Source organism: Notolepis coatsorum, assembly GCF_963971535.1.
Source record: "Notolepis coatsorum genome assembly, chromosome: 5".
Classification (NCBI taxonomy): Eukaryota; Metazoa; Chordata; class Actinopteri; order Aulopiformes; family Paralepididae; genus Notolepis; species Notolepis coatsorum.
The window spans coordinates 126254236-126279867 of NC_140169.1; the positions used below are offsets into that span (position 1 = coordinate 126254236).

General features: G+C 40.7%; 1 protein-coding gene across 1 annotated transcript; it reads right to left on the reverse strand.

Annotated features, from left to right (window-relative positions):
- Positions 1–4201: 4201 nt before the first annotated feature.
- pnrc1 (proline-rich nuclear receptor coactivator 1) lies at positions 4202–24135 on the reverse strand. The gene is made up of 2 exons (XM_084313799.1): positions 23530–24135; positions 4202–5770 (listed from the first exon to the last, which is right to left on the reverse strand). The coding sequence occupies exons 1-2, from the start codon at positions 23884–23886 to the stop codon at positions 5285–5287; spliced, it is 843 nt and encodes a 280-aa protein (XP_084169925.1). The 5' UTR covers positions 23887–24135; the 3' UTR covers positions 4202–5284.
- Positions 24136–25632: the final 1497 nt, after the last annotated feature.

The window sequence follows — 25632 nt, forward strand, 5'->3', positions numbered from 1 at the left end:
GATCTAATAAAAAAAAAATAAAAAAAAAATAAAAAAAAAATTAATTTTCATGGAAAGATCTACAGGGACAGTCTCAAAGATCGACCAGTTGATCAAGATCGACGGGTTGGTGACCACTGGCATACGCTTTCACGTCACCACCACACACCTGTCCAGCTCATTATAATGCGATGGCCGTGTGCAAAATTAGATTAGATTCAAATGTACAGCACACCATATACTGATAGTGGACGGTGGAATATACTATTCATAAATCATATACCATAATGTATACCATCTTGTTGCGCGCTCCTGGCCACCGCAGTGCGCGCACACACAACACGCAACTTGAAGTTTATCATGATGATATGAATCATATCATATGATGAATGAATGGATGAATGAAAACTTTATTTGAAGAAGCTCTTGGTACCCAAACTCCTGTATCCAATAATAATAATAATAAATATATCTGATAGACAGGTAGACGGGACGCCTATTGCTTATTAACAGCGGAGCAGTGCTGCCGTTGCTTCCGCGTTTTCCCTGATTGGCTGCGACACGCCCCGCGGCAGGCGCGGCAACCGCAGAGCGGGGAGCGGCAGAGCTTGCGGCATTATGTAGCCCTAATCCGCCATGATTTTCATTCGAAGCTCAGCTCACCTGGCAGCGCAGCGGTCCTGCGGTCCGTTGTTGACAAGTTCGAATCCCATTAAATTTTTTTTTTTAACGTGTATTCTTTCGCCGGTTAAGGTTAGGCATGGTTAAGGTTAAGGTTAAGGTTAGGCATTGTTTCGGAGTTGGTTATGGTTAGAACGGTTAAGTTACTTTAGGCGCTGTTAAGGAGCTGGTTAAGGTTAGAGTTTGTCTTAGAGAATGGCAATATTCTTTCTATGGTTAAGGTTAAGGTTAGGCATGGTTAAGGTTAAGGTTAGGCATTGTTTCGGAGTTGGTTAAGGTTAGAACGGTTAAGTTTAGGCGCTGTTAAGGAGCTGGTTAAGGTTAGCGTTTGTCTTAGAGAATGGCAATAGACAGCCTATTTCCGCACTGCCGCTCTCTCGCGCTGCCGCGGTCACATGGTCAAATTGTCACATTCTTGCACTCCTCCGCTGTTAGAAAGCAACACGCAGACGGGACCGTACTGTAATAAAGTCTTCAATCAATCAATCAAACGTCTCATAACTTCCTCTTGTGGGCGTGGCTGGTGGTGACAACCAGGTGACAACCGTCATGCAACGCGATTGGCAAGGAAGTAGTAAAACCTGCGCAGATCTGCGTCCGCCTATCCCATCTCGAACACGCCTAAATAACTCTAACCAACTTCGAACGAGTGCCTTAACCAGTGTAGAAACAGGCATCGGCCAATCAGAGAGCGTCTCCGAGAAATGCGGCTAGGTTTCGAAATCACGCGCGCAAGCTGGGGAGCAAAAATAAAAAGACCACCGTGGCACTCGCCGGCTGCGTCTATTCTTTTACCAACGGATTTCCAGTTCCGCGTTCGCGTTGTGCGATCTGATTGGCCACTGACGTACGCTAGTTCTGCACGCCCAACTCCGCGGTAAACAGCTGTTTCCGTGTTTCCGCCTATGACTAGAAATGCCGGTTCATTCATCATGCTTTGAGGCACAATTCCTGACAGGATTTTAAAATATTGTAGATTGACAATTTTTTATATGACACGATCACAACAAGAAACTACGCTCTCAGGTGTGAAGCACCTCTGTATTCATGGGTTTCATCTGTAGGCCTAGTCTAGACTAGACTCTAGAGTCTAGACTAGAGGACTATGAATGCCAATGTCATGGGCAGTACAATTAATGAATTCATTTGAATCATCCTGTGTTGGTCCTCAACATGACTCATCCTTGAATCCTTCCTTCGTTTCAAGGAAGGACACACGCTTTTACACGTACCAAGGTACCAAGAGCTTCCTCAAATAAAGTTATCATCATCATGATAAACTTCAAGCTGTCAGACACCAAATTATTTTTATCAGAGTAATGAATGCTGTCGGAGTTAATATCAAAATAACATATCAACCCCCCTGAACAAATGGTGATTGGTTCTTCAAGTCGATTCTACAGACGGACTGTTTCTATCATCGGAATTAAATAATTATAATGATAATAAATACGACAATTACGTTTTGCATTTATAGTCATGACTCAATGAGCAATCTGAGCATTACCGCTCTATGTACAGTACTCCTCTAAGCAATCTGGCTCTCAGTTAACCCAATCGCTAGATAGATGAACGAATTCCATATAAATCTATAGTTCATTAACGATGCAGCAGCTGAGCTGATACTGTATCCCACACACATGCGTCGTCCGTTTTGCCTCAATATATACTGTATATATAATTCAGTTTTGCCTCAATATATATATTGATGCAAAACAAAATTATTCAGCAGTGTGTGTGTTGTGTGTGCGTGCGCGCTGCGGTGGCCAAGAGCGCGCGACAAGATGGAATACATTATGGTATATGAATAGTATATTCCACTATAGCAGTATATGGTGTGCTGTACATTTGAATCTAATCTAATTTTGCACACGGCCATCGCATTATAATGAGCTGGACAGGGCGAGCCGAAATCAATCTCAAACACGTATAGAGTTGGGCGTAACTGGCGTAGGGAACTTACCGGGGGGTGGGGGGGGCAGAACTAGCGTACGTCGGTGGCCAATCAGATCGCAGCACGCGAACGCGGAACTGGAAATCCCTGGCTAGAAGTCGTTTCAAACGAAAACGTCTGGATGTAATTTTGCCAAATCAGCATGGCTGCTGTGAGTGAGAGTCTTTTTTTTTTAAATTACTAAAAAAGGTATAAAATAACAATACGACTCGGATAACACACTGTAATAAAACCGAGTCTAACCTCCACTGCTAATGAAAGAAGAGATCTTCCTTTATAATTTGGTATGTGTATTAATTAGGCCTCACTAGAACAGGGTCTAGTCTAGGGGCACTTCACCATAAATAAACAATGCCGATTTATTTTGTACATAATCACAGTTTTGCACACATTAATTTAGTTTGGCAGTTATTGAGAGTAAATACGTTTGAATATGGCCACTAGTGACATCATTGGAGACATTGAATCTTTGTTTTGTTAATTACCCATGAAGTGATGTAGATAAATTGAAGTACCTCGTCTTATAGGGACTGCTACCTCATCATTTCATTGAGCTGTAATGAACACAACACAAGGATTCAATGTCCCTGATGACATCACTGGTGGCCATATTCAAACGTATTTACTCTCAATAGCTGTCAAACTAAGTGAATGTGTGCAAAACTGTGATTATGTGCAAAATAAATCAGCAGGTTTTTTTGTGAAGTGCCACTTCAAGCTCCAAAGCTTTGAGTTATTCATTTTACACTGCTATGGGTTTAAACCAATTTGTTGGTTTAAGATACCTTCCCATATCATTTGGTACATGTGAAGTGAAATCACATTATATTAAGCATAAATAATTGACAATCATGTTTTTTCCCTACACTCTAGTTAATGTAAAAGTTCAAACTATTATGTTTATTTTGCTTTACTGCCAGTGCCAGCCACTTGATCCAAAAGCAATAGTGCATTGGTGTCAATGTCCATGCTATTATTTTGAAGGGCAAACTTCGACAGGAAGTCTAATTTAACTTAATTAAGCTAGTTTAACAGAGCTCCACAGCCCTATAAAACTTGAGGCGTCGATGTGTAAATCCATTTGTTCAGTAGGGGGAAGTCTTGACCAAGAAGAATCATACCCCTGAAAGCCACGGCAATGCGATTGTATTGACAAAAAAAGGAGACATGTCAGTTATCTTTTTCGTCAAGAAATACTGTTTTGCTTCATAAAAAATGGGTTGGGCATAAATAGTCTCTGATTTAAAGAGAAATAAAGTGTAACTGTTGAGATAAAGGACAACATATTGTCTCCATGTAAAAGTACAACCTGCTGAGCTCCCGTAGCTCACCGCGTACCTCGGCGCTATTTCGGCATCGGGGACAACCGTGCTCGTCACGGATCTGGGGTACACGAGTTCGATTCCCGGATCCGCCGTATTTTCTCAGAGTGTCTTCCCCTACCCTACATCCTATTCAACCTGTTTCTGTCTGTCATGCTTGACCAGAAAAAGCGATAAACGCTAAAAAATGAAGTTAAAAAAAATAAAAAATAAAGGTACAACCTGCTGTGGATTATAATAAACATGCAGACAACACATTAGGGGTAATCAATATTTTAATATTTTAATTCGATATTCAATTTGGTTATGAAATACTTCATAAAATGAAAAATAAAAAAGAAACTTCAAATTGTGGTTTGGGAGTGCATTCTTAATGTTACTTTTGTCACTGGGATGAAATTATTTTTAAGCATATGAAAATGAGCAAACTTTTGCTATAGTAATACAATTTCCTCTATTTTGTGTGGCATTACAGTCAAGAAACAAGAACTAGCAGCTGCCTATCTCGAAAGCATACATGGTAAAGGGGTGTGGTAGATAAGAGCAATGTTGTCCATGGTCAAAATCAAACAGCCTCAGTTTTAAATGAAAAATCAACACGGCTGAAGAGCAGGTAAGGAGGTATGTGGAAAAAGAGACATATCCTACAGTCATTTGAAAGAAACAACAACAAACAAACAGAAATAGAAACCATGTCAGTGCTACTAAGTTAAAAGAGGAAAAAGCAATCAGCCTTGATGGTGAATGTTGCTTTCCCGCGACAGTTGTCGTAGAATCCTTGATTTCGAAATGTTCACAGTTGCCTTTTCCTTCCAGAGTTCCCTGAAGGCTATGAGTCTTCACTGCAGTGCTGTAAGGCATAACAGCCACGTAAGGCGGCCTTAAGGTTCACTCTCTCACACAACTCTCTGCTTACCATGAGCAGAACCTGTGTTTGTTTTATAGTCTTGTGCAAATGTGTAAGAAAACCTTCTTACATTCAATATGCCCCAATGGGGTACAGCCACGCCTTAATGGAACAGTAAGAAAGTGCATCAGTCATCTTTTTTAGTTTTTCTTCTTCTTTTTCTACAAACTTCAGTAACAAAACTATAATCTCCGTTAAAATACCATAAAAATATACACATATCACATGTCTACAATATTATGTACATTTACACAAGTTAATTAAAAATCCAAAACAACACAAGGCTGCTTTCACAAAACCATGGGAAATTGTATTACCGATCAAAACTCCATACATTCTCTTGCAGAAAAATAACAGACCATACCATGGTCTCTCAAATGTTGATATTTTGTCCATAATTGATTGGGGTCAGCTGCTCCACGTTGAACTTCCCCACTGTGATCATGATCCATCTTGCACCTTGAGCAGAGACTTTAAGTGAACTGTCATTTGCTCTCGGCTATGGTTGGAATGTTGGGGGGTGTCTTCACCGAACCAGTGACTGGGTGGTTTGGGTAAAACACTTGGGGAGGGGGGTTCACTGAATTTAGCTCCAGCATAGATCTTCTCTGCATCTTTGAGCTCTTCGGGCACAGCTTCAGCGAGGGAGATGCAAACTATGTTAACATTGTCAACCGAGCGGAAAGGCTTCTTTTCCTCTCTAAGCAGAGGCTGAAGTAGAGAGGGTACAAGGAGCTTTTGCTGGTTGCCGTTATCTTGCCTCTTTACAAAGCGAGGAATGCTAGGTGCGTTGATGTGCTTACTCCTGTGGCTCCGGCTGTTCAGGTTTTGGCCCACTTGGTCGTGCTTGTAGACTAGACTGTGGACAGAGAGAAGCGCTTGCTGTGTGGGTCCTCGCTCAAATCTTCCACTTTTTGGTTTCAGCAACTGGGGAAAAGAAACAAGCAACATTAAAGCCTTGAGAACTAATAGAACTGCCCGACTCTTAACCACTAAACCCTGCACGGACTCTGTAACGTATATTAAGATAGATGGGGTATACATTACAGACCCTCATCTGCACTAGGGGTGGGACGATACGAGTAACTCACGATACGATGCCGTGATGAATTTGGCCCTCGATAACAATAATATCGCGATATCGTTGATAATCGATATATTGCAAGAATTTTCATTTACGATACATCATGATATCTGTGTAACTGAAAAATACAAAAATACCCATAAAAAGCTGGAATTATGCATTTATTCAGATAATTATTGAATTGATATGAAAGCGTATCAGATTCTTTAGTGTGCCTCACAAACTGGCCAGTTAGCCTCATTCCAATCATTTTATTGCAGTAGGATTGTCAAGCAAAAAAATACATATGAACATTTATTTTTAAATATCGATACTTGGCATCAATGTATCGATAATACTATTGGCACACAAAATCTTGTGATATATTGCTATATTGATTCTTTCCCTCGCCCCTAATTTAGATAATTTATTCCGGGGACATGTGAAAAAGGGTCTCTAGACATTCTACCGTCTCGTTAAAACACGGAAGGACAATCCTCCTTGATCAGATCTTCGTGATCACAGTTAAATTAAGAGACCAATGTTTGCTGGAACAAATATTAGAATTAGAATAATTTTGAGTGGACTGAAGGAATGAGTCAAGGCTGACAAGTTTAAAATCTCGCTCTGAAATCCCATGAGGCGTGAGTTGTTCCAGGAAGACAACAGGATTCCATGGATAGTACACCAATGTTACTGTGAAAAATGTGTTGTGTTGGGATACAGCCAGCTTTAGTGTTATCTAAAGCCATTTTCAGACATGCACTGTGCTGAGAACCAAAGCCCTGGTTCATGTTTGTGCATTTGCAATTTGTGCGATATGGCCTAAATATGATATCACGATATTTTCTGACCTTTCGGCGATACACGATACGCATCACGATGTTTTTCTTTTTTCCCCCAAACAATTCATTATGAGGCTTACCAAGACAGTATTTGAGTTTGCAAGCTAACATTAAAGACAAAATAAAATACCCATGCATTTAGCATTTTTATATTATATATTAGATTTAGATTATTGGATTATTAGATTATATATTGCATATATTTAGCAATGAGATATTATATGATTTAGATATGAAATATGATGAATTGAAAATGGGGGACCCTGATGTAAACAAGACGAAAGTCTTTCTCTGGTCTGCATCCTCCAGTCCACTGTTGACTGTTGTTGTATTGAGCTGTACTGTATTGTACCCATGCTGCAATCTGTTAATAACGTTCTCATTCATTCAGTCGGCAAACAGAATCATTTTGATTGACAGTCGCGTCTGCCAATTACGTCACATCGCTTGCACCCGCCCTGCTGTTCTTAGCACCAATCGGCAAGCGCGTATTCATTTTTTACTTCCGCCATTGGAGAGCTCAATGACTAACAATGGCAGCTCGCCGCGGCCGACGTTTAGCTTTTAGCTCGGCAGAAGGACTAAACGACTGGAGGCATAATGATTTTACTGCAACGGATGTTATAATAAAAGCCTTTCCATACATCTGTCTGATTGAAAACTTTATTAACAGACCGCAGAATGGGCACAACTGAGTCAGCACGGGCTGAGATATGAACGACTAACGCTTGCTATATCTAGGTCGACCTCGGTCGTTGCTATGTAAATACGCTGATATTATTGAAAGTGTAACTATATAACGTTAATGCCACAAAACGATTGCCTTTGTTATCATAAGTAGCAACTTTTGATGCAGTAGTGTGTGTGTGGGGCGGCGCTGTTCAAAAGTGTCAACGTGTGGACCAGATTGACGCGACACAAGCCTCTTGGTCAAAACATCACGATATCCACGATACGTTTAAAAAGTGTATCGTTAATGAACTGTACCCGATATTTATATAATATCGTCATATCGCCCAGCCCTACCAACATGTCACCCACTTTGCATAGCGCTCATAGACTATTTATACTGTTCCATGAGCGGAGAGACATGCTGCAGACAGAGTGGAGGTAATGTAATTATTACAAATGGTAACTGACTGTTTTGACTGACAATACTCATTAAGCATCAGGTTTATCGCTGTGCATTGTTGTTGCTGCTGCCATGCTCTTTAAGATGCCTTCTAAAAATAGATTTCCCTAATTCAGAAAGTTGGTTCAGAACTTTTTAACACAGGGTGGCTGAGTAGCCTCCGTAATTTATCAGCCAAAGAGGAAAACAACAGGCCATTGGCGTTTGGCGGGTTTCATGTCCGGTGTGGACATTTCTCGATTCTAAGATGCATCGCGATGTGGACGATTCTGCATTGATGCAGTGACGGAACATAATCAATTAGTATAGCCTACTAACGTTGAGAGAGAGAGAGATTCACTCACACTCACTGTAGGAGAACGAAACCATTAGCTTGGTTGACATTAGCAGCTAGAGTTAGTTTAGGTCATTGAACTGTCACATGTGCTTTCTGGTTCGCTATTTTAGTCGCAAATAAGAGTGAAACGCTTGCACTGTCGAGCCTTGACTTTAGGCACATGTACGCATATAACGTAGAACATTTGCACATATTGCTGCGGCCAAAAATGGTTAGTAAAAGTACTTGTCACAGGAGTCTTCAATAACGTTTGAATCCATTTGTTGAAACAACATCTTTGTTGGCAGGCGGCTCCTGCTATCTTAACGTTAGCAAGCTAAGCATGCATAACCTGTGTAACGTTAAGTAACTTGTGTTCCGCTGGGAAAGACCGTTCATCACTGCATACAACTTGGTTTTAATCTAAACGTCCATTCGGAAACTTTGTATTATGAAATAAGACATAGTATATCTGACTATTTTCCCTTCTTGGTGTGTTCAGCTGACACTCACTGTTGACACGCCCACTAGGCAAAGCTAGTGCTCCGGTCATGCATCCACTCAACTCATAGAAAATACAGCATCAGGCTATTAATCTAAAAGTATCGACACTAATAAAATGGAGTATTGAACCGTTAACAGCTGGGTATCGCAATATATTTCTAGTATCGGTGTATCGTGCAACACTAGTAAAGACATTTTGACATTCTGATTTAAGAACTTTCTAAATAAGAGTTAATTGATCTGACTGCTTGTATTAATTGATGAAAAGGTAGCCATGTGCAGTAATATAGATTATAAAATTGAGGATGCAATATATTATTGAGCTGCATCGTAGAATCGAATCGTGGACAGCTGAATCATAATCGAATCGTGAGACCAATGAAGATTCAGTGTTTGTAAATAGTTCATATGTGTGTTGTCACTACTGTATGTAGAATTGTAAATAAGTTAATTTATGTGTTGTAAATAAATATTAGGGATGCCCCGAGCACGTTTTTTGCCACCGATACCGATCACCGTGAGCCATATCGGCCGATACCGATCCGATACCGATCGTTTTTGATTAAAAAGAAATTAAAAAATTTATATAAAGTTTTTTTATTTTTTTTTAATAAAATATATATATTATATAATTAGACTTGTACTTGTATTATCTGCGAGACATCGCTACCACGCAACAAGTCAAAATGCTCGCTATCTGCAAACAGCTCCACTGTCTGTGTGTACTCTAGTAGCCTCCAGCTCCAAAAAGGATTCTCCGGCGCTGCAGCGGGACCCTATTGGTAACGTTATGCTTTGGTCATTTCACATTCAGCAAGCCCTCAGCTCGAATACGCATTCAATCAATGTTATAAGACATTGATATCAGGAGCTATCTGTAGCTACTGCTAGCCGGCTAGATGACGTTAAGACAACTATTTAGTTCAATCGGACATTTCGTTTTGAACTGTGAACTAACGTCAGCTGACGCAAGCTAACGGAGATATCAACATGGACTACTAGACTTCCTGGGGCATTTGTTGATATCCGGAGCTATCAGTAGCTAGCCGGCTAAATACCGTTAGACAATGCCTACTAAAAGTGAATAGTTGACTGGGTAATTTTATTTAAACAATAACGATAGCTAGGTAGCTAACGTTAGCTCAGGTCGAATGCACTATCTAGACTCAGCAGAGGAGGTCCGCCTCCTCTGTGTTTACAAACTCTACACGGGTACGGGCGGGGCTAGGGAGGAGGAGCAGTTTGCAGGTCCTGTGCGTCTGAGACAAGCGAGTGAGATATCCACTTGATCAGTTTCCGCGATCGGCGAATATGACTAATTATCAGAATTCCCCGATCGCATATTTATACTGATTATCGGCCGATAACGATCGGTGGCCGATCGATCGGGGCATCCCTAATAAATATGGTTAATATTTATTTACCTAATTTATGTGCAATCGTTTCATTTCAGCTCAGTGTAGAGAAATGCACCGATACTAACAACCGCATTACTACGCGGCTGAGCGTGTCTATGACGACACTGTTGACACCACGCATCAGTGACACGCGCGCCCCGCGACAACACTAGTAGTTTTGGGGGGCCTATCACCCCCTGAAAAATCCTAGGGGAAACGCTAGTTGAAAGCAGATGACATTGGCGAAATGGACGTTAAATGTGTCATTAAACACTTAAGCTACACAATCACAATATCTGACAGCACAATATGTAACTAAAAGATTTTGTTGAGGGGAAATGTTTTGAAATGTCAGTTGAAATTTATTAAATGCTACAAGTACTCAATCATTCAGAATGTTCAGTGCCTGGGAACACCACCCCCCAAAGTTCCTGGACTTCGGAAAAGTCCTACCTTCAGAACGGGGTCTTTTTTGGTGTCAAACTATTTCCCGGAACTTCAGTTTTTAGACCCTGATCCCTGCTGTGCAAATGCACTGAGTTCCTGAAAAAAATCACTAGTTCCGTGTCCTGTGGTGCAAACGTAGCTGTATATTATGATGACAAGAGTATACTATATAACTATCAGACCCTTATCTGCACCTTTGTTTAAATTGTTCTTGTATTTTATATTAACATTAAATTATATATTACATATATTTGTCATCTTTCTTCCATTACCATGCCCATATCTGTATCTCCCATCCCCCATGCTGCTATGATGCCTGAATTTCCTCAAGGGAATCAATAAATATCCCATATCAAACATTTGTAAAACACCAAACGGGGACACTCGTCAGTTTTTATGTTGAGCAAACTTGATCACGAAAAACAAATGTTTATTACCTATGCAAAAAAATTTGTGATGCACCGATGTGAAAATTGTGGCAGATACAGATAACCGATATTAATATTGCTGTTCTGGCCGATACCGATATTTACAGATGTCGATATCTCTGTAGAGAAAACACTTTATGATAATCAAATAAAGGGCTATTTTCCAAAACGCATAATTTTTTTTACTTTTGTAACTTATTTTCAGAAATGACTGATATTTTGAAACTATTTAAGGCCAAAACACGTAAAGAAAAAAAAATACAATTTTTTTTTAAATGTCGGCCCTATCTTGATATCGGACCGATACCGATGTGTAAAAAAACAGCCATATCGGCCGATATTATATCTGCAACCGATATATCGTGCATCACTAAAAAAAATACATGTGTACTACTTAATAAAGCTGTCAAAGTTATCGCGTTATTAACGAGTAACGCAAAATTATTTTAACAGCTCTTTTTTTGATGCAAGATTAACAGTTTTTTTTTTACCTTTATTTACCCAGGGTAGGTTCGATACTCTCATTGATACCATTGTTTCTGACTCAAAGTGTGTGAGTGTGAGATGAGGAAGGGGCAAGAGAGAAAGAGAGCTGGGAGAGAGTGTGTGTGTGAGAGAGAAGGGGGGCGTGAGTGTGAGTCCTCAGCCCTTGTGTGTATTATTTCATGCACACTTTATTCATTGTTTTAAATTATTATTTTCTTTTAAGTTATTTTGTGCATCACTGTTTGTTTTGAATTGTATGCAAATTTGCAATGCATGAGGGTCATCCTTTTGTGTTAACACTTTAATCGCCGAAAACGCTGGAACTCGTCTTTCCCCGCCGTGCTCATTCTGCCGAAGACGCCGTAACACGTCTTTGATATCAATATTTCAAAAATCTGTGATCGAAATCATATTTCTCCTCCGGGGACCTGAGATATACTGCTGAGCTCCACTCAACTGTCTAACGGTTCAAGAGCGCCATCTGGTGGCAGATCGGCCAACAGGAAGTGACGTGCCAAACAGGAAGTGCTCATCCATATTTCGTCCGGGCACTCGCGATCGTTAGCCGGACTCCATCTCGACACACTGGATAATCAATCGCTCGCCCTAACTCAATAAACAACGTTATTTGGACGTATATAGTATTATACAACCTGGAAATGGTTCATCTAGATCAACATACCATAATCGAAAACGGTCTACTCCAAGCTGATCGTCCAACGGCGCGAGGAAGATACGGTAAGATCCAGCGTTATTTTCCAACGTGTTCTTTACTAACTGCTCTGATGACCATATGACCCACACTAGATGAATGATATAACGTTGCCCACGGAATTATAAACGACCCCCGCCCATCCGGTCAACATCAGATGATACGTAGTAACTTCTAGAAGTACCTCCAGTTGACATTTTTTATCTGGCACCGATCGCTACCAAACTGTATTTGATCATCAATATAATGCTTTTGGGGCTATAAATCAAGTTCTGGAGAAAGCTGCAGAAAACGATAAAAACATACTTATACTTTAGACCATATTTTAGTATGAATATGTGAATGAAAAAGTATAACGTTGCTACACCCTGAACAATAGATATAAGACATTGAATGGGCCATAATAATGTCAATTTAGCAATAGAATTTAAAAAGTTATAGCCCTGCAAAGAAGGGGAACTTCTCCATAGACAAATAGAGCTGGCTAGGGATGGTAAATTATGAATTTAACCATGGCGATCAAAGTGTTAAATTTGTTAAAAAGCAAGCATTTGTCCACTATCATGTTGATAAGAATATTAAAACTTGAAAAATATCCATTTATGGTAGATTTAGAACAGATACAAAAATATGCGATTAATCATGATTAACTATAGACAATCATGTGATTAATCAGATTCAATATTTTAATAGATTGACAGCCTTAGTACTTAATAGTAAAGTCAATAAATTATCTAAAACTGGGGCTTTTTGTTCAAATGGCAAAATACCAAACATAGGCTACATTTTATTTTCAGAGATTTGTCTGGACATAATGAGCAATGGTCACCCTAATGTCAGAACTTGAAATCTGAAATGAAAAAATTAATAAACTCCAACCCTAACCTTACTGTCATGCACTTGTCCTAATATACTAACCTACACTGTAGCACTCAACACTTTGATGAACATTGTTACTCAGCTGATAAGAGTTGTACACATTCACAAAATATTTAACTTAAACTAGAATTCAAAATATTGAGAAAACGTTCTAGAAAAACAATCCTTTCAGGGTTGCCTATTGAAATACTGTACACCTCCAGTACAGAAACATTGTTTATGAGTTTGCGTGTCAGGTAGACCATTGATTGACAGTCGAGTCTGCCAATTACATCACACCGCTTGCACTCCGGCCGCCCGGCGCTACAGCTGGACCCTATTGCCCATCTCTGCTGTTGATAACGCTATATCTCGAAGTCAACTTCCTGCCTGTTGTTGCTACGCAACTGCAGCGTGGGGGGAAACTGCCCAGCCTGGTACATTGTGTACGGTTCATTTAGTGCAGAAACGGATCGTTAAAGCGGCAAATTAAAGACAAACAAGCGGAATTTTCTTCAGTCCTTCACAATGCCAAAGAGCTGCTGTGTTACGCGTTGTACTAATGACAAAAACAGAAAAAGTGGCTGTGGCTAACTCGCTCTGCTGTTGTGGTCGTGGTAGCTACATGCTAAGCTAACGTTAATCACATCATATCGAACCGATAAGATAAGCTCCTATCTAATCTTACGTGGATGTTTGATCGGGTAGTGGCACACGTGGTACCACCACATAAGATTAGATAAGATAAACTCCTATCGGTTCGATATGTGATTGACGTTAGCTTAGCATGTAGCTACCAGACCACAACACCAGAGCTAGTTAGCCGAGCGTTAGCCGCCAGCCACTTTTTCCTCCGTGATGGTATAAAACTTGCGATTTGGATTTCTGTGTTTGTTTTGTTATTAGTACAAAATAGCAGCTTCAATTTGGGTATTCGAGAGATGGCCATGTCTGTATGTGTTTTGTATGGACATTATGTCAAGTCAATCAGGGGGAGCTTCTTTGAATCATATCTCACCTTAGAATCACCAGAAAGGCTTTCGAAATAGTGAAATGCCATGTTGGCCTCAATATTTTCAAAACAAATATCATGTGAAAATGTTATGAAATGAACAAGAATGTGATAAAACATGTAATAAAAACAGACCTCAACACATGCATTTGATACTAGAAATCCGTATGCCCCCCCGCGTCTCTACATTTCGTAGCTCCATTTCTGCAGACCCCTCTGATTGGTTGAGCGAAGCCCCTCTCTGATTGGTTTAGCTCGTCACGCGGTAAAGGCGGATGTAATGTTATCGAATCAAGAAGAGAAAAAGAAATGTACTACCAGATTCGCGTATAACGTTATTTCGCATGACGTCGCGGTTTATTCATAACGTTATGCACATTGCACAACACAGCCAGCTGTTAGAAACTGTACATTGTAACATTATATAATCGGCTTGGGCGGTATGACGGTATTAAGGTATACCAGGGTATTTAGAAATACCTACGGTATTGATTTTCAATACCGTCCGTCACCGTCAAAATCACAGATGCGCTTCAGTTTCTATAACAGTGAAACTGAGTTTTGAGTGTTAGTGCACACACTGAGTGTAGTGCACACACGCGCCAGCAGAGGGAGAGACCGCTCTAGTGGAGCGAGTGGGTCACAACGGTGTTCACGTTTTACGGTAATGTTGCGACAGTGCTGTGAAAATACCGTAAAGCGTTGTGACGAGAGCAGTGTTGTTGTGGCGGAATCCGTCGCCTATTATATGTGAACTAAATTATTATATGTGAACTAAAGAGTACAAGGTTTACACAACAGCCCCCACCCGCCTTTTTATTGTATTTGTACCGTCCTGTACTATCCGCTGTCAGCTGTTTATCTCTCTCTGTGAGCTACTGAGCTTGAATAACTAGCGTTAGCTCACGTTAAGTAGCGTTAGCTCTGCGGCTAATCTTAGATTACCCTGAACTAAATCAATGACTAGGTTATAAAGCATTCGAGTAGTTTTCACTGCACATAGAAGTAGCCAAACAACGGGAGCATATTTCGGGAGCATATGACCAAAACACAGGCAATTTCTAGCCCTTAACCCTTAGGAGTCACGCTGGAGCTTTGAACCCGTCGGCGGACAACAAAAGAAATTCGAATCCCTCTTAAATACTCAAAAAGGACATCTTTTCAGAAATCGATAAAAATAGAAAAATTGCCATTTCTAGTGCTTTGACATGTAAGGTATACGTCCCCCAACTTGCTAAACCTAATACGACTTGTAAATACGTTTAATTCTTGCTAGATGGAGTGCTTGTAATAATCTCCATTTGCGATAAAAACTACATCGCACGTCACATCCATGGACGCGCGCACACACCAACAGCGCATAGGTGTTAATCACTGAGTGATCTAATATGCATATTCTTCAGCGCGAGAGGGGGGGGGTTGTGTTTCTCACTGTCTGTCGTTGATAATATAATCTGGTCCTGCATTATTATTATTATTATCATTCTCTCTCGAGAATACACGGGACCCGACAGAACGTTAATTTATGTATTAAAAGTAGTCTTATGCTTTTCATCCTCGCCCGTGTATATACCCACGTCGCGCTAAAACAACATAAACTACTGTATGGCAGACAGAGTGCGTGTGTGTACGAGTTATGAGTTATCTCGCAGTTCATTCAAGCGCGCATCACGGTCATGACAGCTCTCTAGAGTAGAACGGTGCGCTCACAGGGGCGTAGCTGGAGATTCTGGGCCCCATGAAAGAAACAATTTGTGGGCCCCCAATCTATAAAAAAAATTGGGGCATTTGCTGGGCCCTCTGTCTCATTCCAGACAGGAACTGCTTTTTCACATATCACTTAGTGTGATACAGAACAGGCAGATACAACCATGAGGAGACACCTATTTTTTTTTTTTATACATGTGCATAATTTTATTTTTTTGGAGATTTTGCCTAAATTCATTGTGGTCGCGCTCTCTGCCAAATATCATATGAGGCACCTTGTATTACTATTGTAATCCAAAAGTGATATATAGGGTTGTTCATTGTACAATATTGATACAGTTGATGTTTCTTGTTGATTATTATTCTCTATGTGTTTTTAATAAAATTGTGTGATATTCTATTCCAGTTGTCTTTGGTCTTGTTTTCTCTGGTTATGATCATGTTATTAGTGTGTGTGTGTAAAAAAACTAATTAATAATATAATTATTATAAATGTCGCTCTCTCTCGCTCTTGAAATTTACAGTTACACATTGCTGTATTTAGTGAGGTAAATGAGTACAAGACATGTTTCACAGACACACACACACATACACACACACACATACACAGACAGACACACACATTTACATCTAGTCTAGTTTGCTTATTTTTTTTGATATGGTACAGTACTGTAAATACAGACACAGACACACACAGAAACACACACACACAGGCTAGGCCTCCTGCTGGGTCCATTCACTGGAATAACAAAGGAATGACTGGGCCTTTGCTCCAGGTGTGAAATGGTTCTAGTGACAATGATCACATTGAATTCTGGGAGTGTAGTTCTCGAACGCTGGTTTTAATATAACCATGATTGTATGTGCGCAGTTGCACTGTTCGGCCACACACAACCGGGGATTTGCTACACTGCAACCGCGGTCTTTGAAACCGGTGGCCAGGGTGAAGTTGTGCGGTTTTGCAGTTGCGTGTGGGCATAGCAACCGAGGTTATTCCCAGTGTTTACAGCAGAGCTGTCGTAATTATTCCCCATGTTCACGGCAGACCGCGGGGTAGAGAGATTAGAGCAGAGCCAACTACACCAGTGTTTACAGCAGAGCTGTCCCAAGTAGCGTTATATGAAAATGATTGTAACAAACTTTTGTTCAAAACGTATCGTCTGTGTTGAAGAGTGTTGTGATCGACTGATGTCTGTTGACGCTCAGAGAAAACATGTAGCTGCAGCTAAACTAAACTCATGTGTTGTCAAGTTATTGTTATAAGGAACCCAGTCCAGACTGCATCCCCTTAACAATTGTTTGTATTGAGCCGTATTGTACCCATTCTGCAATGTGTTAAATAACGTTTGCATCCATTTCATATCGGTAACGTTACCACATTACGTTAGCATTTAAGCTATATACTATACATGGATATAGCCATTCACATTAGCATGTAGCTAACAACACCGGCGGTCTTTTGTGAGACTAAACTATCCGCTCTTGGTGGTAAATTGTGTTGTTGATGGTTTTGTTTCATCAACAAAATGAGAGGCAGAACCAGCGTTTCCGTTAGCCGGTAATTACCGGTATTTGACCGGCAAAATATGTTGAAGTCCGAATATTTAAATCTCTCCGGTCATAATGTCCGGTGAAAATAATTTCTCTAAGCACAATTTTATTATTTGAATTGTATTAAAATAGGCTAAAATTAAATAGCCTATGCGATGAACGAAACAATCATTACATGTTGCTTCACTCTGATAAAGCGCGGATGGCGCCGCTCGGATGTGAATCTTTTTTTCTTTCTTTTTTTGAGCCTGTCTGGCCACCATAACGACAAACAGGTATACGAGCGAGAGAGAGAGATGGCCAAAACAAGCTAAGCTTAACAAATATTTCATGAAACCAAGCACAAGCAGGTCTAATAATAATGACAACGAAGATGAGTCTTCTGAACTTGAAGTCACAGAGACCGCTGATGCTGTGGTGAAAGAAAACAGAAACAGAAATGTCGAGCGTTCAGGCCCGAGTGGAAAGTTTAATTCTCCTGGCTGAGGTGCGACATTATATCCACATTTTCCAGTTCACTGATCCAGCCAGGGTTACCACAGTTCATTCTGGAACCTCAGATCCCCGCTGATCATGGAGTTCTACAGTATCGCGTTGGATCCATACACGTATCGATTTTTTCGAATGGTGATCAGGAATTGGAATATACCAGTTGGATACCATCTGATGTCAGGTAAGGACTCTATGTTATCAGTGTTAGGATAATCAGAGTAAGTTTGATGAAGTTATAAGCTGTTTTGTGAAATGTCTTCTTTCGGTTTCACTGTAAAAGTCCGAGAGGAAATCAACGGGGCGATTATCCGCGCGCGGCCGTAATGTGCTTGCGTGCACGTATAATATTGATCATCTAGCGTTTATTTGAAAACGATTCATAAAAAGGCCGACGAATATCAACGTTGTGGAATATTCCACTAAAAGACGATTTTCATAGAATGCTCCAGAATGAGCTGTTTTTTTTCTGAAAACGGGGGCTTTTCTAACTGCTCTGAAACGGAAACGACGCGATAAACAGCCTTGACAGCACTGACTGGAAAATAGTATTTGATAATGCGATGGGCAGATTAGACACATAGCCATAATTTAAAACATAGATTAGGCGATATTAACGTTAACATTGGCGCCGATGGTGGCATTCAGCCGGTAAAAAGGAAAACCAGGCTGACCGGAATTTCTCGAATATGTCCGGGGATAGAAATCTTGCAGGACACCCAGACCGGCACGAATATGTTCTAACGGAAACGCTGGGCAGAACACACAGTTAGAGCTGCCGCGGTACTGATGTTTTCCTTACCGCACGGATTTGCAAAATATTTCCTACCGCCGCGGTATTACCGCACGCACAAAAAAAAAAAAAAAAAGTTTGAATGCATTTTTTTTTGTAGTAGTCTACTTTTTATAGCATATAGCCTGCCTCTAGTCTAAATGTCGATCTTTAGAGGATGACTTTGCAGCATGAATATTGTTTGGGATTCGGCAAGCACGCATTAGTTATTGAAAGTGAAACACGGATTCGAAGTTCCCCTCTGGTCGTGCGCCGTTCACTCGGTGTCGCGGGCAGGGGTGGTTACCCCCCCGACCCTTCCTTATTATTATTACTATAAAGTTACTACTTTATAATAAAGGCATTCGTTTTGTGGCATTACCATTATATAGTTATACGTTCAATATCAGCGTATTTACCGGACCATCTCAGTTCCTTTCTTTGCTCAGAGCGTGCTGAGTTGTCCCATTCTGCGGTCTGTTAATAAAGTTTTCAATCAGACAAGTGTATAGAAGGGCTTTTATTATAACATTCGTTGCAGACAGTAAAATCATTATGTCTCGTTTAGTACTCCTGATGAGCGATGGTAGTCCACTCCGGCGGGGAGCTAAAGCTAACGTTATTAGCCGTATTGTGATGAGCTCTGATCAATGGCTGGCATTCAGGATGTAAAAAACTGCAGGACGCTCCCAACGTGTGACGCGTCTCTCTTCTGACCAATCAGTGGTCTGCAATGTTTCACGTGACTTTTCTGGTACCCAATAGGGTCGCTTGGAACCTCGATAGAGAAGTAGGGTATATCTGCAGAGCCGAAAGCCCAACGAGAGGAGGGTACTTCATTATTATTATTATAAAAAACAGCGGTGATGCGGTATTCAGCCTACTCTGCGGTGGCCGTGATGTAACAGCGATACCGCGGTAATGCGGTAATCGCGGCAGCTCTACACACAGTGAATGTATCCGTTTGTTTATTGCAGTTTCTTTCTTTGCTGAAAATATATGTTCCGTTGGCAAAATTATCAATAGGGTCCAGCTATGTTTCTAAACAGGAAGTTCTTCTTCTTCTTCAGTGAATTAATGGCAGATCGCAACCACAGGAAGTTTAGTGAGCGTTCAGCCTTTTCTGATTGGTTGAAATGGCCTTCATGTCTGAACAACATCGCCGCCTACTGTTTTGGCATTGTACTAAATGTATCGGTTGCTGGGTTCCCAGCTCTACCGTGAGTATGCAGTTATACACGGTTGTTCACCTGTGTTCACCGTGTGGACGGAGTTTTATTTTTTCAAACTTCGGTCATATTAAATCCAAACGCTCGTGTGGACAGGGCCTGAATGAACTTGGATCTACTTCAAGTCCTATACTGAAAAGGTGTTAGGATTTTACCAGAATGTTTGATAGGACATTGATTGAAAACTATCGTCTCAAATTTGACAATTGATGGCTTATTTTGAAGGTATGAATCTGTAATTTTATATTATGTAACAAAAAAAAGGGGGAAATTCTCAGGAGGAGGAGCTCTTTAGGTTAGACTCCTAAGGGTTTTAAGGAATCAAATAGTCTGCCATGGCTATAGGCTAGATGCTAACGCTAAAACGGTGCGGGCTTCTACCGGTGCGGGACTACCGTTCTGAGAGCTGACGATGATTTTTTTACTTGGCAACACGTAACCCCCCCCCCCCCCCCGCGAATGAAAGTCATACCGTCAAATACCGTGCACCGGGGTATTATAACATAAAGGTTTGCCGGTTTGAAAATAAGGATACCGCCCAAGCCTATTATATAACATAACGTTATGTTATTTCACGGTTTATTCACATAACGTTATATTGTTTACACTGTCTTTCTTCTATTATAACCCTCCCAAATCATATTCAGAAAGTATCACAGAGACTTCTATTGACCAAGGAATTAGTTATTATTAGTAAGGCACAACATTTCCGTAGCAAACCGAAGTGACATTGACCACCAGACTCTCTCTTAAGGCATTAACTGGGTTAATTAATATAAACGTTACACATTGTTTCCGAAACATGTATGTTCCAGGCTGCAATTAAAACGTTGAATCTGAGAGAGCTCTGGTCAGCGAAGCCGGCGATGCGAGCGATTATTATTTGTTTTTAATGACAACCAATTACATAATCCAACATATGTGTAAAGGCACACACTCACACAACATATTCCATTTAACTGTATATTTTTGTAATGATTCGTTATGGCGTAATCAATACTTCCATGCGTATAAATTGCGTTCGCGGCCTCCATGTTTTGGGGGTAGTCATCAGAAACCTCGGATCCGGGATTCGGTTCCATCCGTCGGGCAAGAACTGTGGGTTTTCAGCCTCTCTCTCTGGAGCTTAACGGAGTTTCGATTCCTGGCTAGAGGAGCTTGTCGCGGCTCATGCGCGAGCTCAACCAATCAGAGAGGGGTCTGCAGAAATGGAGCTACGAAATGTAGAGACGCGGCCCCCCCTATACCAAGATGGCGGCGGTCTCGTGACATCAGAGTGTCTTCGAGAATACACACAGATACACAGTGGGTCAGTGACTTTGGTGTAGGGGTGTAACAATGCATCGATCCTAAGTAGGGATGGGAATTGATAGGATTTTATCGATACGATTCCATTATCGATTCTGCTTATCGATTCGATTCTTTATCGATTCTCTTATCGATACCTGATCAATTTATAATTTAAATAAATAAATTGGAAATGCAACAGAACTAAGCTGGTTAGAATAACAACATGCAACTTGACATTTCTGATTGTCATTTATTGTTGAGCCCCCATGTCAGTGACAGTGGCTCGGGAGGTAGAGCAGTCGTCTGGCAATCCGGAGGTTCCCGGTTCGATTCCCGCTCCTCCCGGGCAGCGTGTCGATGTGTCCTTGAGCAAGACACTTAACCCCTAACTGCTCCCGATGAGCAGGTTGGCACCTTGCATGGTTGCCTGCGCCGTCGTTGTTTCAAGTTTCTTTAATAGTTGTCATACAGAAGTACAGAATACTTTTATACAAAATACTTCTTACTGTTGCGCTCCAGAGACTGTGCAAGACAAGATAAGTATGAAATAAAATAACATAGTAAAATTAGAAGTAAAAAAATGAGGTCACAGTGTTCAGTTTAGACATATGTACAATGTTCGATGCAGAATAGACATAGTTACCATACAATATACAATACTGTGCAGTGTACTAATATACAATACTATATAGTGCAAGGCAGAAATGGAGAAATGGGACGAGGTGCAATTTAGGTACAATTCACAGTAGGTGTACGAGTTGTAGTGCAAATCCTTTATCAATAAATATAAAGTGTAGTTGTGAGAATGTGTGAGTGATTGGGTAAAATGTAAGGAACAAATTGTAAAGCGCTTTGGATAAAAGCGCTATATAAAAAAGCAGCCATTTACCATGTCAGAAAAATACAAAAAATAAAACATTAACTATAGCCTACACTTAAATAAAATAATGTATTTGAGATTCTCTTAAAATGTATTTATTTTTTTATTCTTAAACTAATTTAATCTATTGAATAACAGTCGTTATTCCTCTTGACTTCTGTCTCACACACACACACACACAGAGCTCCCTCCCCGGGCCCCTGTCCTGTAGGTATTGGCTTGTGTTGCTACACGGACACATTTGTATGTTGCACCATGGTACTTCCTGTCTGACGGACTCAGAGTAGAGACTTAGTAAATAAACAATCCGGCTCTTATTATATGTGAACTAAAGAGTACAATGTTTACACAACAGTCCCCACCCGCTGTTTTATTGTATTTGTACCTGTACTATCCGCTGTCAGCTGTTTATCTCTCTTTGTGAGCTTGATTAAATAGCGTTAGCTCACGTTAGCTAGCGATAGCTCCGCGGCTAATTTTAGCTCACCCTAAACTAAATCAATGACCATGTTCTAAAGCATTCAAGTAGTTTTCACTGCACATAGAAGTAGCCAAACAGCGGGAGCATTTCGGGAGCATATGACCAAAAGCCAGGCAATTTCGAGCCCTTAAGGAATCAAATAGAGTCTGCCATGGCTACATGCTAACGCGCGCAACTGTAGGAAAAACCTGGCAGCGATAAGGGAATCGAAAGTCACAGGAGCCACACGGTTCCAGGCATCGGCCAATTGGGAACCGGTTTTCAATTCCCATCCCTAATCCTAAGGGGGAAATTCAACTGCATCGATTTGAAAATGTTAGAATAGATTATCGCAATTTTAATGTGTACACGTTATGTTATTGTCATGTCGTTACAGCCAACACACCGACATATGCTACTGCATCAACGTTATGATAACAAAGCAAGGCATTCGTTTTGTTGCATTAATGTTATATTACTGTTGCTATCGATAAATCTAGGTGTTCTAAAATATATTGCTATTGGTAAGAGAGATACTATAATAAGTTAGTGTCTCGGAAAACGAGAGCCCTGATCGCAATGGCGGAGTTTCAGGAAGTAAACAAGCAAAATGAGAGCTTCCGATTGGTCATTTGCTTTATTTCCCATGAAACCAATCACTTCACTCTACTGTGATTGGACCGTTGGCTTGAGTGCAATGTGTGACTTGTAGTTTTTTAACGATTCTCATCGGATAAATAAAAAGTACGACTGAAGCTGTAATCTGCATTCGCACACCGTGCGCGTAATTGATTTGAGGTTCTCACACACATATTTTTAGGGGCATATGCGAGCAATATGGTCGCACTGTAGAGCCCAATTGATACAATGTAAATAAATGCTCGTCTACAAATCTGATAGCCAACATAAATCCATTCTCCGACTGAGACAAAACACATCAGTTTTTCCACTACAAGTAGACAGTCAGTGCAGAGGAAGTCAATTCGTAGGTCACGGGTGCAGTTTCGATGCATCACTCAAATACTATGATGACTGGTGTGTGGTAGCTATAATAACCAGGTAACAATAGTGTTAGTAATACTGTGAGTCACCAGTGAGCTAGGCCTACCTCTTTCTTTGGTCCTTGCTTGAGATGAAGAGTCAACACGGTGTGCGTGCTGCTCGAGACCTCGATGGGCTGCGCGGCGGCCTTGTTATTGTGGTCTGCGAGGCGCATCCTCGGGGCTTTCTGGTGCGACTGCGGCTGGATATGCGGTGGACGTTGAAGAGACGACGGCGTTGAACGAAGTTTCTTCCCACCCAACTTCAACAACACTTGTCTTGTTATGTTGAAGTTGGCCCCATTGTTCGGTGTCGGAATTAATGGCTTGTTATTTTCGAGGTTGTCAATATCCGGTCCGTTGTGTTGACTTGAAGTTATAGATTCGCCCAGCATGACTTTTAAGTAATACGGTAGAGGACGCATACAACTTCAGAAGCTATAAACTCGTCCTTACTCCGCTAACTATCGTTAGCTAACGTAGCTAAACGTTGACGTAGTTACCTCAGTGCTTCGCTCGCCGAGGAACAAAAAAAAGTCAGTCCAGCTGCTCTCACCCAAAACATAAAATCGCAGCTTGTCGATCTAATATATATAGTTATAGAGCGTGTTTAAATTTCCCCAGAAATTTCGCACAAGCGCGATATCACTGTCGAGATGGTGATGTTTCTTCTTGCGATGGAAAATTGGAAATGGCGCAGTCACAGTGGGACTTCCTGATAAACAGGCACGCCCCCACTCGACCACTGCACTTCCGCGTTACATGGAGCTCGTGGGGGAGGGGGGTTTTGCATGACGGTTGTTAATAATAATAATAATAATAATCATAATAAAAAGTAAGGGGTTAAGGCGTGACAATTAAATTAACTAAATAAATAAGGTATATAATGAATACACGAACCAGTTTAGGTATAATGTATAAGGGGATTTTCACTATACAGGGACGAACTGCTTTGAAAATTACCAGCTTATTAATGATTGATTTACTTTATTATTGTGGGTACATATATTTAAATGTATAAAGAATAGTGCATTTATATATTATTTACAATTACTGAGTAGTACAGTAGGGGTAATTTAATAGTTTATACTTCTTCCTACTCCTTTTCAGATAAAATGTAAAGTTAATATTGTTTATTTGTTCTAACTATTTTGGTTTGTTGTTGCTTTTTATAAAACATTTTAGAACTGTTGTATGTATTTGAATTATTAGAAGTAATGTTCGAAATAAAGATTTAAGTAAATTTGATACATGATTCTATTTCTATGGTACTAATCTCCAATTGTAAATCAATATCTGACTGGCTGCATTTACAATGTTTATGTTCCTAGCCTTTTGGCAATATTAGGACAATAAATAATTTGTGTGTGTGTGTGTGTTTTTTCATATGACAGACCAGACAGTTCATTGCCTTAGGCATGGGGTCACCTTTCTGATTCCCCGTTATTACTCACACACACAAGACATGTTTTTTGAAAACAGGCTTTTCGATTGATTTTTTCAGCATTGATCAAACCCCTTGTTCAAGTCAAGTCAAGTCAAGAGTTTTATTTGTCACGGCATACGGATATACAATGAAATGCGGGTGGTCTTGCCCGCAACAATGTGCAATTGGTACAACATATAATAGAATCCAATACAAAAAATTTGTGCAATAAAATTGTGCAATAACAGGTAGCAGGTAACAATAAATTTGTGCAATAACGGGTAACAGTTAACAGTAGTAGTAATAGTAGTGCAATACACTGTTACTGTTGCTAATACTAATTTAAAGTGGCCTTTCCTTTTGGCAATAAGTGAGGGTGCGTGCGGCCTGAGTGTGTGCCCGCTCATGCTAAAGTGTTACAGTGGTACTCAATGTTCATTGTTCAGGACTCTGATGGCCTGGGGGAAGAAGCTGAGCCTAAGCCTCTCTGTCCTAGTAGCTGGGGTTCGCAGGTGTCTGCCTGACCTCAGCAGCTGAAACAGGCTGTTATTGGGGTGGTGGGGGTCTTTCATTATTCTGCAGGCTCTGGATTTGCACCTCTTGTTGTATAGAACCTGCAGGGGAGGTAGTGCAATACCCGTGGTACGCTCGGCTGAGCGCACCACTCTCTGTAGGGCCTTCTTGTCCTGTGCCGTTGCTGTTTCCATACCAGGCAGTGATGTTTCCGGTCAGGGGGGGGGGGGGG

Bases quoted from the DNA above. Each gene is read 5' to 3' on its own strand.
- pnrc1 (XM_084313799.1), bottom strand. From the start codon at position 23,886: ATGCGTCCTCTACCGTATTACTTAAAAGTCATGCTGGGCGAATCTATA. The intron at 5,771-23,529 runs GTAGGCCTAGCT...TCTTTTCCCCAG, and splicing joins AGCAAGGACCAAAGAAAGAG to TTGCTGAAACCAAAAAGTGG.